General features: G+C 35.6%; 1 protein-coding gene across 2 annotated transcripts in view; it reads right to left on the minus strand.

Annotated features, from left to right (window-relative positions):
* Positions 1-1,282: 1,282 nt before the first annotated feature.
* B3GLCT (beta 3-glucosyltransferase) overlaps positions 1,283-14,526 on the minus strand; it is a 47,238-nt gene continuing 33,994 nt past the window's right edge. For both annotated transcript variants that reach the window (XM_030954567.1, XM_030954559.1), the window contains 5 exons: positions 10,546-10,659; positions 8,829-8,928; positions 7,748-7,867; positions 7,072-7,216; positions 1,283-3,920 (listed from right to left, as the gene is read on the minus strand). In XM_030954567.1, coding sequence (XP_030810427.1) covers positions 3,753-3,920; positions 7,072-7,216; positions 7,748-7,867; positions 8,829-8,928; positions 10,546-10,659 — 647 coding nt within the window. In that variant the 3' untranslated portion in view covers positions 1,283-3,752. The remainder of the gene's footprint in view (positions 3,921-7,071; positions 7,217-7,747; positions 7,868-8,828; positions 8,929-10,545; positions 10,660-14,526) is intronic.

A 14,526-nucleotide genomic window follows, 5' to 3' on the forward strand; every position in this document is an offset into this window, starting at 1 on the left:
ACATATTGTTCACCTTTCTCTACCTCCTCTAGTCCCACAGGTTTCTTCCTGTAAACAACAGGCTGAAATCTGAAAAGCATGAGGACTTATCTTCTCAGGACAGAATTTAAATCAAGTAGTTACACAATGGCTACCACTATGAGACTGTGTATTAAAAAAGCTATTATTTCTACATGCACATTGTGCATCATAAACTGAAACAGATAAATTAGTTGTCTACAAATCAATATTAAATCTATTTCTTTGCTGAATTAAACAATTAATTAAAGAAAAACCCCTCAGTGTGATAGGGGAGGTGAATTTGTTCTGTACTGACACAGTAAATGTGTGTACAGGGGTAGTACAGAGGGTGAAGCCACCATGCTGATGTGAGCTGGGACCTCAGAGCCAGAGCTACACCAGGCAGCACTAATGGAGCAGAGTCAAGTGCTCTTAGATTCCTCAGCCAATGTGTGATGAGGTGACATCCTCAGGGAGTATTTTGCTCAAATTCTAAATTTTTCCTTTAGTTTCACATCAACAACAAAAAGAAGCAATTGCATTGAAGCAAACTCAAACATATTTATTATCATGGTGTCCAATGCACAAAAGCATTCAGAGTTTTACAGTGTTGCAAAAAGAAAATGTCTTACTACTTCTCCATGTTTCTTAGTAATGCACTGGCACTGTTGGCTTTGGAGGTGCTCACAGTAAATAATTATGGCAGTCTTACACAGTGTTGATCTCACCTTCCAGGAATCTCATTGAATGGTGTCTCAGGTCTTCAGCTGAGACATTCTAGTTCCAGCACGGATAATAAAATCCATGAGAAATTAAAGAACTGAAAATAAGGCAATTTGGATGCCTCCCTCCAGCCAGCAGCCATCAGAGCTGGTGTCAGGGCAGAGTGTTCCTGCACAAACATGAAGTTACCCAGCTTGCAAGCTGCCTCAAGACTCCCGCCCATTTTCCAAACCACAGAGGAAGAGAGAAAAGTCAGATCCTTTCAGGTCTCTTCATCTTTGGACCATGTGCAGATGTAGGGAAGTCAGAATAGATGCACAGTCCTCCTTCTTGCTCATGATCAAATGTGGGCCTCAAATACTTCATCACTCTTCATTTACATATCTGCTCTATTGGAGGCACAAGGGGGTTTTTGGCTCCTGGCAGATGAATCAACCAAACCAATTATCAAAATAATTTTGTGAAAGAAAGATCTTAATACATGGAAAAATTTCATGCTATAAACATTAAAAACAAATAGTCAATAATGATTCCCAGATTTTATTTTTCATGCCACAACCTTGCAATGTCCCAGAAAAGGAAACTTCAACCAGTCAATCAACTTTGCAGACCTGTTCAAATCTGCCTGCTACCAAGTGAGCTGTGAACGCCACTTCAATTAATTTTCTTTAACATCACACCATTTATAATCCACTTGATTTTCATTAGAAACATTAGTACTGTTCAGGCTCATTAACACACAGTTTTGTCCTTAGGTTTCAGCTAGTAACAGTCATCCTGAGTCTTCTAAAACTCAAGTTCACATAGAAGACTTCATGTCTTGTCTATATAAACTCTTTGTGATTCTTTGCTTGAAAAAATCTTATTTAGGTGGTGGATTAAAAGGTCATTTGTGTCATGCTGCTGCAGTGTCTCAAAAGTCAGAGTTTTGGGGGAAAAATACTTGAGCAAATTATGGCTTTGTTGCCTTCAAAACTATGGAGACTAAAATCAGAAGTCTGATGCTTACTAATACCTCCAGAAACCTTGCAGTAAAACCCAGAGCTAACAGCAAGGGAAAAGATGGACTTCAGGACAGCTACTGTCCATTTGTCAAACTAGAAATAAAAGTAAGCAATCAATCAATGAGTCAATGACTTCCCACATCTAAATAAGCAGTCTACATGTACAACATAGCCTGGACTCAAATCTAATCATCTTTTGTTGATCTAGTCTGCCTCCACAGGGCCCAAGGAGAGATTAAATATCACCAGTTGGAAGTTGGACCTGACTGGACTGAGTTGCAAGACCTTTGGAGAATTTGATAGTGAAATATGTTTTGTGACAGCATCAAGGCTCCCAATCACAAGGTGTTCATTGAAACAGCATTTTTCATTTGAACAAAACTAGAGGCTGAAAACCGACCTAATATGGAGGTCAGGACAGAAGATGAAAAAACCCCAAAGATTACGCTGCCTTTTAATAAAACTGACAGTAATTACAATTAAGGCGATGAACTTACTTCACTGGCACTTAAAGAATCCTGTACTTGGTTTGCAAAGAGCAAGAAGGCACAAAAGGTTAAAGAATGCTTTTATTCAGCGTTCAGCTTTCACAGTTCTAAACAGTAAACACAATTAACAATTCACCAATGGTATCATAGAACATAGTCCTGATATCAGTAAAATGTCTACTGTTTAAGGCACTGGTAGTGGGAACTAAAAAAGACATAACATGGATTGCTCTTTCTTAATTGGAATTTTAATCTATTATGATTATGCGCTTGCTATTCAACGCTTAGAAACCCACAAGTTACATTCACAAACAAATGTTTATACAACTTCGGTGATTACCGAGACAGGAATCAGTGGCTCCCCTACTTCGACTCTAGAGCAATTATTGCTTTTCTTTGGAGTGGAATAAATTTTTAACCTACTAAAAGGAACCAAAATGCCAATTACTTCAGCAGTATGGCTTTAAGACCCTGTATTTGGTTACAATATAGCAAGCCAAGTTAAATAACAGCATCCAAGTGCCATATACTGTAATTTTAAAAGAAGCAGTCTTACAATATAAAAATTAGTTTAGAACATACTAAAGCCAGTTTTTGTACAAACTTTTTTACAAAACTGAATTACTAAAAAAAATTCAAGAACGTTTTAAATATGAATCACACTTTACATGTTGTATGCATAAAATTACTTATCTTGATGATATAAATTAGGGATACTACAAAATTTTTAAAGCTAGCATTCATATGCTATTGAAATGCACGCATCAGAAATACTGAAATGTTAGTTCTGCAAAAATCCTTAAGAGTCACTTATATGTTTGCCAAATTGATGCACAGAGACTTGGGTTTCTAAAAGAGCCACAGTGACCTCCCGTGGCCACCTAAGAGATCCCTGTCCTTAACCTTTTTTTCCATTTTGTACAAGACATTCCACACAAATGCCAATAAACTTAAAAGGTACAACAGTGGTTTCATGCCTGGTCCAGCTACTCCAGCAAAGGACAGTATTTCTATCAGAAATGAGCATAAGGAGCACAACCTTTACACAATCTAGCTCCTGGTTGCAGAAAAAAAGTCAAGTGTCCTCTAAGATTTATCAAGAAACTGTTCCAGAACCTTTTAGATAACTGTTTTCTGTAAGTCAGCGAGAGATGATGTTGAACAGATGTTCAACTCTTATTCAATATTAGGCTCCCAAATACATAAATTCAGCTTTTGAGAGAGCAAAGGAACAGAATGCTGTCTGAACCAAGTCCAAAGCAGAACACAGGTAAAGTTGCGCAAGACTTAAATGTGAGTCAAGTTCCTTGGTATACAAACCCCAAAATCATTCTAAAAAGAAAGCAAGTGGAGGAAAAGAATGCAAAAGTCATTTAAGTGCCTTCTTCCATTGTTCTGAAGGGATGCAACCAACAGGAACAAAACACTGTCTTCCTATGTCATGAACAGATGAACAACGTGAAAACAAAACAAAAATCACAGTAGTGACTATCTCTCAGCCGTAGAACAGTAATTAACACTTACATTCTTCTACTGCTTATAAATCCTCTCTGTTATATCCAACTTTTTTTCCATTACTTGACTCTTCTGTGTTTGGTGCCAGCCATGTGAAATACACCTTCACTGGATCAATATTCCAATGCTTGTGAAATGATACTGGAATTTGGTGAGAAAGGTAGTCTTTTGGGTAGTCCATTGGCCTTGCCTAAGACGGAAGAATAAAGCAAAAGCACCAGTATTAATGATCAGTAATAATTTTAAAAAGATAGCACTGCTCAATGGCCCCTGTGACACAACAATGTGGTGCTGGGGTGCCAAAATACAAGATGGTAACAAAGGGGCTTCTATTGACAAACCATTAGATTAAATCTTCAACTCACACTGCAGTCATCATGCTAGGAATGAAGTACATTGATACTAAATATGCCCTATTTCTCAGGATGAAATAGCCACTATCTCAGAAGTCAAGTGACAACACAGTGTAGCTGGTATGAAATCTTTTCAAGTATGCAGTTTTGGCTCAATAATGACAAAATTATTTTAAACTATATTCTCTTCCTCTTCTAAGAAGAGTTGTCAGCACTGCCACTGTGATTGTAGGATTCTAATAAGCAGCCAAAATATACAGAGTTTATGATAGGTAAAGGTTCCAAACATGGGATACATTGTGGTGCCAGGAAACTGTGTTGTTATTCTTTATCAGGCTATATCAAACCAGACAGAATTACAACACAGCTACAAGATGCAGCTGCTGTCCTGATGCTCCACATATATTTCATTTTCTCTGGCAGCTCAATGACACTGAGTGCATCATTACATAAAAAATTCCCACCTGTAGTGGTCCCTCATAAAACAACTACATTTTGCCATTAGAGGTTTTGTAAGAAAAATGCATGGAAGGCAAACATTTGTGTTTTACATCTAGGGAAAAAAAAACCAAACAAGAAGAAAATGGAATTGTTTGGATAACAAATAATTGATTTGATGCCTAAGCTGGTAACTGATTCAATACTGCACGCTTCACCTACTTATGGTGGTATTTACGAATTCTTCATGCAGTTCTGTATACATTACAGTCATAAAATCAGGCAACAGAGTTTGACACTATGAAATCTGGGTATGTGTTTTTAGCATTTTGGGTTTTTAAATTCTGATATTTAAAACACAGAGTGCTTATTTTTAAAAATTCCACTGGAGAAAGCAAGAGGGAATCTGTATCCCTCACAACTTTTGAAAAACACTTTGAAGAACATTTAGGCTTCAAGAACCTGAAGAATTTATTTTGGATAGAGATAGTTTTTACATATCTGAGACCAAAGATTTTTGCTGTGTGAAAATGAATCAGCTTTTTATTAAGCTATAGACAAAATTCTGGTGTTTCAATAATTCTAAAATAATGATACCTACTCTAATAACTAATTTTTTTTGCTAAAATTTGTATTTGGTGTTCTAGAAAAGCCAAATATATTGCTTTAGCCCAGATTTTTATTTAAGACAACAATTCTGGCTGCTACTCAACATGGGAGGGTTCCTGCTCTCTTTAAGTCTGATCATGTCAAAAACCTCTGGAACAGGTTACAGAATATGTATCTACCTTGGCAAGCAGGCAGCAGCAAACCAGTAAGACTGAGCAAACACATCACAGACACTCCAAGAATGAAGGTATCTTTGCTTCTGTTTCATAATCTTTGTCTCAGCACAATTTTAGATTCACATACTTCAAGGAACATCACACATCATAATATTTCAGTCAAGTCCTTAGAAAGTTCTTTTATGGTTGATGGAAAATCCAAAATTGGTTTTCTCATTTTAAATTTTTTTTTGCACAACAGTGGATTTAGTAGATTAAGAACATTCAATTTTTATTCAGTGGTTTTCCCTCACAGGTTATTTTTGTTCGAGGGATGTTAAATTACAATTTGTTACAAGCAACAGTAAAGATGAATTAGAAGTCAAGTGCAATTTTCTGTGTGGAAAATCAAACTGCTAGGATTTCACTTTCAAAGTGATTCAGTACCAAATGCACACTATTAAGTATTACAAGGAAGTCCTTTTTTCAATAAGAATAATTCTTACAATTTTGGAGAATGAGTTCTGTTCTGACTTTCCTTTAATTAGGCTGGTTTGTTGTTTTGGGTTTTTTTAACAGCTGTGCAAGCAAAATTATTCAGTAACTGTTGAATTTATAATATGCATGACTTGTTTTCTTTCTATATTGAGCAGAGTAAGCAATGATAAACAAAACAGGAGAGTAAACAGATATTTTTTTATAAGGAAAAGGAATTAAAATATTGAATAGCATGTTCTCAGTCTTCCCATTTCTCTAAATAGTAAATGTAATCAGAAATGGAATCTTAACATAGGAAAAACTGATAATTTAAATAAGAAACTCCCCCTCTCCATTGACAGCTGCTTTGAACTACAGACTAATTCACTAATTCTCAAGAAGCTTATTATCTTATTCTCAGCTCATATTCAGATATGCAGATCTTCCTGGTTTTTCAACTAGATTGACACCTGAAAAACATCAAATACTACACTGATTTAAATGTTGACTTTTAAAAAAGTTGTGCACTGTCTGGGAAAAAAAATCTCTAGTACTTCTTGTTCATAGCATGGAAGGATTTGGTTTACTTAGCTTACAAGGAAGAAAATCTCTGTAGGCCTCAATGCATCATGCTTTCCACTGTGACATTACAGTTAGCCTGTTAAATACTGTGGGAGATAGAAATAAGATTCAAATCTACTCCAGCCCTTTTTTCCTAAACTCACATGAAAATCATGTTCTGTAAGCTCTCTTTCCCATGTGCTAGCACAGAGAAATTTATCGTACTTACACCATTCTTCAGAATCCACCATAAAAGCAATAATTTCATATTTTATATCTTCAATAATGAGATATTTCAGAATAGTAAATACTGAATCAATAGAAAAATCAGGGAAGTAGAGCAGGTGGATTTATTGAAAAATTTTACACTCAGTTCTCCATTACCTGCATAAAAAAGTATTGTGTTGTAGGTTTCCTCCCTTAGAGGACATATGACAACTATTCAAATCATGTGGCTCCTAATTCTATTTCTTTTTCAAAATCCTCACCTCTGCCTGCATTTCTAATAAAATGTAGTTATAGGTTAGCTAAAATATCACATAAACTAGCAAAGCATTGTAGTAATCCATGGTAAGAAAGAGAATGTTCTTATTTTATCAGTCTCGTTCTGCTGAGCATCAAGGTAAAGCAGCAGCAGCATCTTGGTTAGTGCTACTACATATTGATGGAATTTGAATATTTATGACTGTTTTATGTGTACACGTAAAAAGTGAAATACATTTTTAATACTCAGAAATAGCTCTCAGACCTGATGAAAGAGTGGACTGTGTGTTATAGGGATTCCTAAGCCACTGAAACACATCCCAAGGACCATATCATCAGGTGCATCCATGCTGTAACACCGGCACTTGCTAGCAAGCAGCTTCTGAACAGCTGTTCTGCTGAAAACCATCCTGAATAACAAAAAAGCACATGAAATGTATAAAACCTTCTAAAGACACCAAATATCTGTAATTAATAAATATTGCTAAATTATTTAAAACTGCAAGACTGAATGTTGCCATCTGATACAACACATTTGAAATTCAAAATTTAAGGAGTCAGAACTGACAAATAGTGCAAGAAGCATTTACCTGAAAGATAATTCATTTTTATACTGGAAACTAATTATACCAATTATACACATTGTTGTTATTCCAACAATAAGTTAGCTACCCACCATTTTTACTACAGTTGATTCCTTCTAAATTTGGTCTGGACTCAAATGGGGTGTTCTCCTCAATCTTACTCAAATGTAAGGGAGAAGAGCTGGGGGCTTGAGACCAGCATGTGTCACTACACAGAAGGTGTGAGGTAAATTGAACGAATTTGGGGAAAACATCACATTACAACACAATTTACAACATTATTTGTGTTGTAATTTAAAACATTTGCATTCAAAACAGGAACTAATATAGATTTTAGTAGGAACTAAAATAAATTACCCTCCTCCACCAGTGATGTAACTGTATCCTCCTGTTCCCAAGCCGTAGCCATAACGCTCTCCAAGGAATACTGGTTCATTTGGGTCATAGCAGCTGAGCAATTTTCGGAGCCTGAATATACTGTAATATGAAAAGCCATTAAAAAAAAGTCTTGTAAAAATTCATTTTGGAACAGACATTGCTACCCTCAACAGTATTCTGTTAAATAGCACAAAGATGACAGGAGAAATTCTGAAATTCTACCCAAAAAAACCTGCCCCAGAGATACTAATTGCTAAAGAGAAATTTATGATGGATAATTTACTATGAGATATGACTGTACAATTTGGTCAAATGATGAACAAATTAGCATGAAGTATTTTTTTAAGTAGGCAGTTTGTCAGCAGAACTGCATCTCATCTCAGAGAAAACATGAAATGACACTTTCCGAGCAATATGATCTTTGCAAATTATCTATGAACATTTACAAATTGAAAACTGAAAAGGCAGATTTAGTTTTATGAATGTTGCATTATCCACAGTTACATCCTCTCACTGTTTCTTCTTCTGTCATATGATTTAATGTAAAGTCTTGAACCACTGTTCATGACCACATGATCCTGCACATTGCTCACTATCCCTTTTTTTGCTTATGCTGCAGTTTTATGAAAATGGGATCTAATTTTCCAACAAATACAAGTTCCAAAACACCATTCTGGGCAGCTTGGACAACTGACCTGAGCTTATGGAACCTTTCTTCTGACACATTTGTCTGAGGAACACATCTTAGGAAGGTTATTAGCAAATGACTAAACCCTATCAGCTCAAACGTACCTACACAGAGGAATCACAAAATGTGGTATAATCAGACTATATGATCACACAATAACACTGATATGCACAGTTTTAACCAGGCTACAACATAGTTTTTAATATTTGTTAAAAGAATACTGATGGGAAGTGACAATTTTTTTTTCTTCAAGTAATATAAAGCCATATGACTAATAAAATAGCTGTATCTCTTAAACAAAGAATAGGTGAATATTGCTAAATCTCTTATTGACATAAACAGTGGCAGCTCCTGAAGTAATGCAATATATACCTTATCAGTGTGTCATCATCCACTACAACTAACCAAGGGGTTCTGGGAGAAGTATGATTCAAAAACCTTTCCAAAATGGCAAAAGTTTTCCCACAGTGACCTAAAAAGAAGACAAATTAATGGAATATATACTTAAATAAAACAGGAATTAAATTAAAAACAAGACTTATTCCAGCTATCTGTCAAGCTGTTAAACAATACTGGACTAACTGCCACTTTTAATTTAAAGAACTGTAAAAATGAGGAGACTATGATAGAAGCAAATGTTCTGCAAAATACTCCAAGACACTGTCATAGCATTTCAAGATGCATCAGGCAGATCCATTGCTTTTACAGAAATATTGAAATCTATTTTAATCTACTGTACTCCTCACCAGCAACTCGGGTCCTGATCACTGCCTCCAAGGAAAGGTCTGAACATTTATCACAAGATTATAAGGAAGTTCAGGAGGTAAGACACCCTTTGCTAGGAGTGCAGAACTGAAACACCTTTGTTCAGAATAAGCAGGACCTGAGAAACAAGAAGTTTCAGACTTCCATTGAGTCTTTTTTAGATCTTGGACAAACCTCATTTCAATCAGTCTTTATTCATCACAGTTGATTGTCTAAAGTAATTACTGCTATCAATATTACATTTCGTAAACAACCACTCAAAATAACAATATTATATTTGAAGACACTTTTAGTTAAAATATTCTTTGCGAAAATGCAGTAATTCTATGCTAAAGACATGAAGGAAGTCCTTGCTCTGGTGATTTTGTGAGACTGTAAATTTAACACAGACTGATATCTGAACATATCCAAAATTAAAGCCAAGATTTCTATATTATACTCTACAAAAAAATGCAGAAGCTTCCTGGCACAACTAGAACTACTGGGCATGGCTCCTAGCACTGATCCATGTGTGCCCAGCAGGCTTGCTGCCCCCACAGAAATCCCTGCCTGTGCTCTCTCTGCCTCTAAGAGACACAACAAAGGGGCAGAAATAACCCAGAGGTCAGAACAACTGACCTAGTGGGTCAAATAAGGCTAACAGGCCATTCTGCCCCAACACTTATAATTCAGAAGGTAACAGAAATAAAATATCAGCCTAAGAACAATATATCAAATGAAAGAAAAAAATAAAAAATAATAAACTCAAGGAAGTCATCATACTCATAGCCTTTTTTATATTTAAACACAAAGTAAATTGATTTAAATGCCTGTTATTTGCTATAGAAAGGTGTTTCAATCCTAACATTCAGTTTTTGTGCTTAAATCAAGACCTGCAAGGCACATGGATATAATATCTGAACACCATATGGCAAGCAGTTTATGCTTAGTAACCACTTGGCACTGCCTGAGGTCTTTTGAAATAAATTTATGTCTTCTTCACTGTTAATGATCCCACTGAAAAATCATAAATAACTGTAGAGTTATTACTCTTACCCCAAGTAATAAAACCATTTTTTTTCTCTCGGAGTATATCAGTATACCACACTTCCATAATCTCAGTATTTAGGTTTCTGCTTAAAAGAACATGTTATCTACACAGGGGGACTCTGAATGTACTCTCCATCCATTTCCTGTGTGAAGAGCATTCTTTTAGTTTAGGCTGCACATATGTGCTAGAGAAAACCAGAATTTCTACATGACATACTTGACATGAAAGACACATATCATCCATAAAACTTCAGTTCTTCAGTCAGTCATTTGTGCAAAACTGACAAAAGCTCACCTCTGTCAGTGTTAGGTATGCCTAAGTCTATAGTAGGAATGGAGATGTCTGCATGATCACTGTAATATTCAATAAGGGCAGCTTCTCTTTCCCAGGTCTGCTTTACAACTGGTACTGCAAAACAATGATTGGCATTCAAACACAAGGAACTTGATTAAAATAGATACTTGATCCAAATATTCATGTTAACCACATTTTGTTAGCCACATTTCTTCACATGGTAATAAAAATGCTGCTTCAAATACAGCATCATGAGTCTAAATGTCCATTCTATTTTCTTTCCTAAAATATTTAGAGAGAAAAAAAAATTAAAATTTTATGAAAGCCAGTCAGAACAGTTTTATTTAAATGATAAAAAAAGATTTATTAAAATATGACTATAGTTTCATGATACTACTATTAATAATAATGATTGAAATCTGTGATATTTACATTTTCCAACCAAAGCATAACCAAAGTATGGAATTCTGCTTTTACACTTGCTATTGTACGAACACATCAGCATGAACACTATCAGAGATTAGTCCTTCTTCCAGTATTAAAATGGCACATTTTAATCCAACTGTAAAGTCTGTAACATATTCTGAATCAGAAACAGACCAAATGTACCTTTTGAAATACTTTACTGGTATTATACACATCCTATCTGACAACAACATCATACTAATGCTCCAAAGCACCTTTCTCTGGAGACACACTCACAGGACATTCTATAACCATTTCTGTTACAAACTTATAAATATTTATTGTTTCATTTATAAATAAGAAGTATTTGTATAGTGTAGTTTGTAAATATCATACAATCAATTTTAATCCCATGGAGAGATTGTATTCAAAGGAGGATTGCTTAATGCTTCTCTAAAAAAATTCTTTCTCTTACTAGTTTGCCATTTCACATCAGCTTTTAAAATTGATCACACAAAATTCTAATAATGATGCCATGAGTGTTTACATTACATTGAGAAGTGAATAAATTATGAGTAACACAAAACCAACCCAACCATCTGCAGGGTGTTCAGAAGAAAACCATCAGATTGAAATAATGATGTCTCTTCCATCTTAAAAGTGAGGAGGTCGGGCCTGAGATGAGCAAGTACTCTGCATTCTGCTGTTACTGCTTCTCTGCTTTATGCTGACACCATCCAAGAGGTCTCACCAGTAGTAGGTAGTGCTTCAAATGGAGGAAATATTTCCATAACTTCCCTTTGCTGCTATACAACCCTGATGCTTATGAACAACTCCCTTTAGCCCCTTGCTAGAATCATCCATCACCTAATTTGATGTTTGTTGACTACCTAGCTGCTCACTTCCCACTACTCTGAACACACAGAATTTATTACTCTTGATTCATCAACACTCAGTTTGATAACAGTTACCTTTTAGTGTAAAGACAGAGTAATAAGAACTCAATGCACTAATGGAAATACTTTAATATTTTGAAAAGAAAAAACCACTTTTGTAGCATATTGCAATGGTCCATACTACTTTTAAAAGTTCTTAAAAGCATTCTCATTTCTTCAAAAAAAAATCCAAAAAGGAATTATGTACAAAAAATGTATGGGCAGGAAATTATTTTCTTATTTTGTTGAAATGTTTTACTTAAAAATGTTTCTCAACAGAACAAAATGAGAAAGGTTTCCAAAAACAATGAAAGTATTAAAGGCTTCAGAACAGAAGAATCACAAATACACAAGAGCATCCAAACTTCCCCTGGCAGAAGAGCTGCACCTGTGAAGGTTGTTTTATCTTTCTCCAAACAAGGACCTGAAACTCAGCAGGGTCCTTTAGTACACAGAAATATTTGCAATTACAGACTCAATTTCTTTGGTGGAGCCCCCCGCTTCTCTCTATAAAAGAAGAAAAGTTTACTGAAGCAAGGAGTTGAGTCTCATCTCTGTTAAGAGCTCTAGCAAGGGGCTGTTGGCTAAAGCATCCTTCTCTTTCCCTTGTTTGTCTTGATGGATGTGTAACCATGCAGACTAATGCCAACTGTAAACTGAATCCCACAATACTTTGTAATTTCTGGCAAATTGTATCCTCCAAAGAAAACTACTTGAAATTTTGGACTAGATGATGATGCAAATATTTATCAACATGTATTAATACTTGTGATCACACCAAAATCTGAATACCACTAGAGATATTTAAAGGTCAGCTCTAAGCTCTTAATGACATTTTATTTCTGCTCTTTCTAGAACCCTGATGCATGTTTGCAGTCTTAAAAATTTCTTTTATAACTACAGATGGTATGTGCAAGAAGGAGAGCTGTATCTGAAGTCAATTCTGAGGTAAAATTTAGCTGCTTTTAAAAGCACATCAATTTCCAAGCCTGAGTGCTGCATTAATGTAGTTTTTGGCATACAATAAAGAATGACTTACCAGGTAAAAAGAGCTCTCTGAAGCTGGCATCCATTAATCTTTCAAAATCTGGAGTAAGATTATCCTCTATTGCATAACACTGGAAGCTGTGAGGAAAGTTCAAGAATTTTCCTCAGTCTTCAACAGGTGTTTCTTGAAAGATGTTTATGCTATCTTTTTGAGGCCTTATGTTTCTTTCTGACTTTCCTAGGTTTTCTTTTTCTTTTTCTTCTTTTTTGAAATTTTAATGTTAAAAAATTAACATGGATCCAGGAAGGAGACCTCTTCAGTGAACTCCAATTACAGGACAGTCAATTTTGTTTTGTCAAAAGCTACTTTAAAGATAACCTAAAAATTACATGACTAAAACACTACAAATGTGCTTTCATCAGGTGCAGTAGCATTAAGAGAATAATTCCATAAATCTTATTATTAAAAAATCCCACCTGTTTTTAACTAGACTTAGTTAAGAAAAGATCTTTTACTTTCATCCTGTCCTCTGACAACAGGTATGGCAAAAAACCCTCAAAATTTGGTACAACTACTAACCAACTACTTGATTTTCATTTTTTTGCCATTTATAATCCCTTTAAATTATGCTTATAAACAAACGAAGCCTAATGGAGAGAGTATTATGCTCCTGGAGTATTAAAGAGCACACAAAATTCAAGCAAATTCCTGGAAACAAATCTCTTCCTTAGTAACAAAATGTCTAAAAGCAAACTAGAAGAGACTGGTAGGTGGCATCAAGTAGGTGGAATGTCTTCCGTTCAATAGCTGGATTTGGAATTTTTCCTTCCAAGCTTTGTTGAGACTTGATCTCCCTCAACTTAGCTGAGCATTACTGTGTCTTAGCAGAAGCTGAGAGTCTCTCTGTGTCTGTTTTCTGTGCCTCTGAGGAGGAAGTTAATGCTCACTGTGTGTATCTTGTTGGGCTGCACTAAGGGTTTTTTTGTTTGTTGTTTTTAGCATGGTGACTACAGCTGCTTGTTTAACTCTACAATTTTCAGATGAACTTCCAGATGAAACATGCTATAATGTTTCACACACTCTTGATTTGGGCCACTGGTTGGACAAAGTACTACGTATGACCAGATTTCTGGAAGTGACAGATTTTCCCATTCCAAGCATTATAAAGTACAGGTGCACATGGAACAGCTAGGAGCAACATGACAGCATAAGCTGCTCAACCTTTTACTGGAGAGGAGGGCAGGACAAAAGGAAGGAGGAGATGAGGGACCTTTCAGCTGGTTCAGATTTCTAAGTCAGCCAGCAAAGAGCTGCACAATTGTCACTGCTGGCACAAAGAAAAGAAGTGAAGCAATTATCTGGGAAACTCACTGAAGGATATTAATAGCTGCTGTATTAATTCATATTGCAACAGTTCCAATTTACAACAATATCAGCTAATCCTGTGCATGTCTTAATTTAGGTATTCAATTCCAAGTTTTTTGCCAACAGTGACTAATGATGAAACCATTTTTAATCTTAAATGTTTAACAGCACTCCTGAGGACTCTGAACAGCAAAGAGATTCCACCTGAAGGATGAGCTGTTTAAAATTCCAAAACTTTCCTGTTTCTGAGTCGATTTTGCAAACATTTAGTCCCAAGAGCTGCAGAGA

Source organism: Camarhynchus parvulus, chromosome 1, assembly GCF_901933205.1.
Source record: "Camarhynchus parvulus chromosome 1, STF_HiC, whole genome shotgun sequence".
Taxonomy (NCBI): domain Eukaryota; kingdom Metazoa; phylum Chordata; class Aves; order Passeriformes; family Thraupidae; genus Camarhynchus; species Camarhynchus parvulus.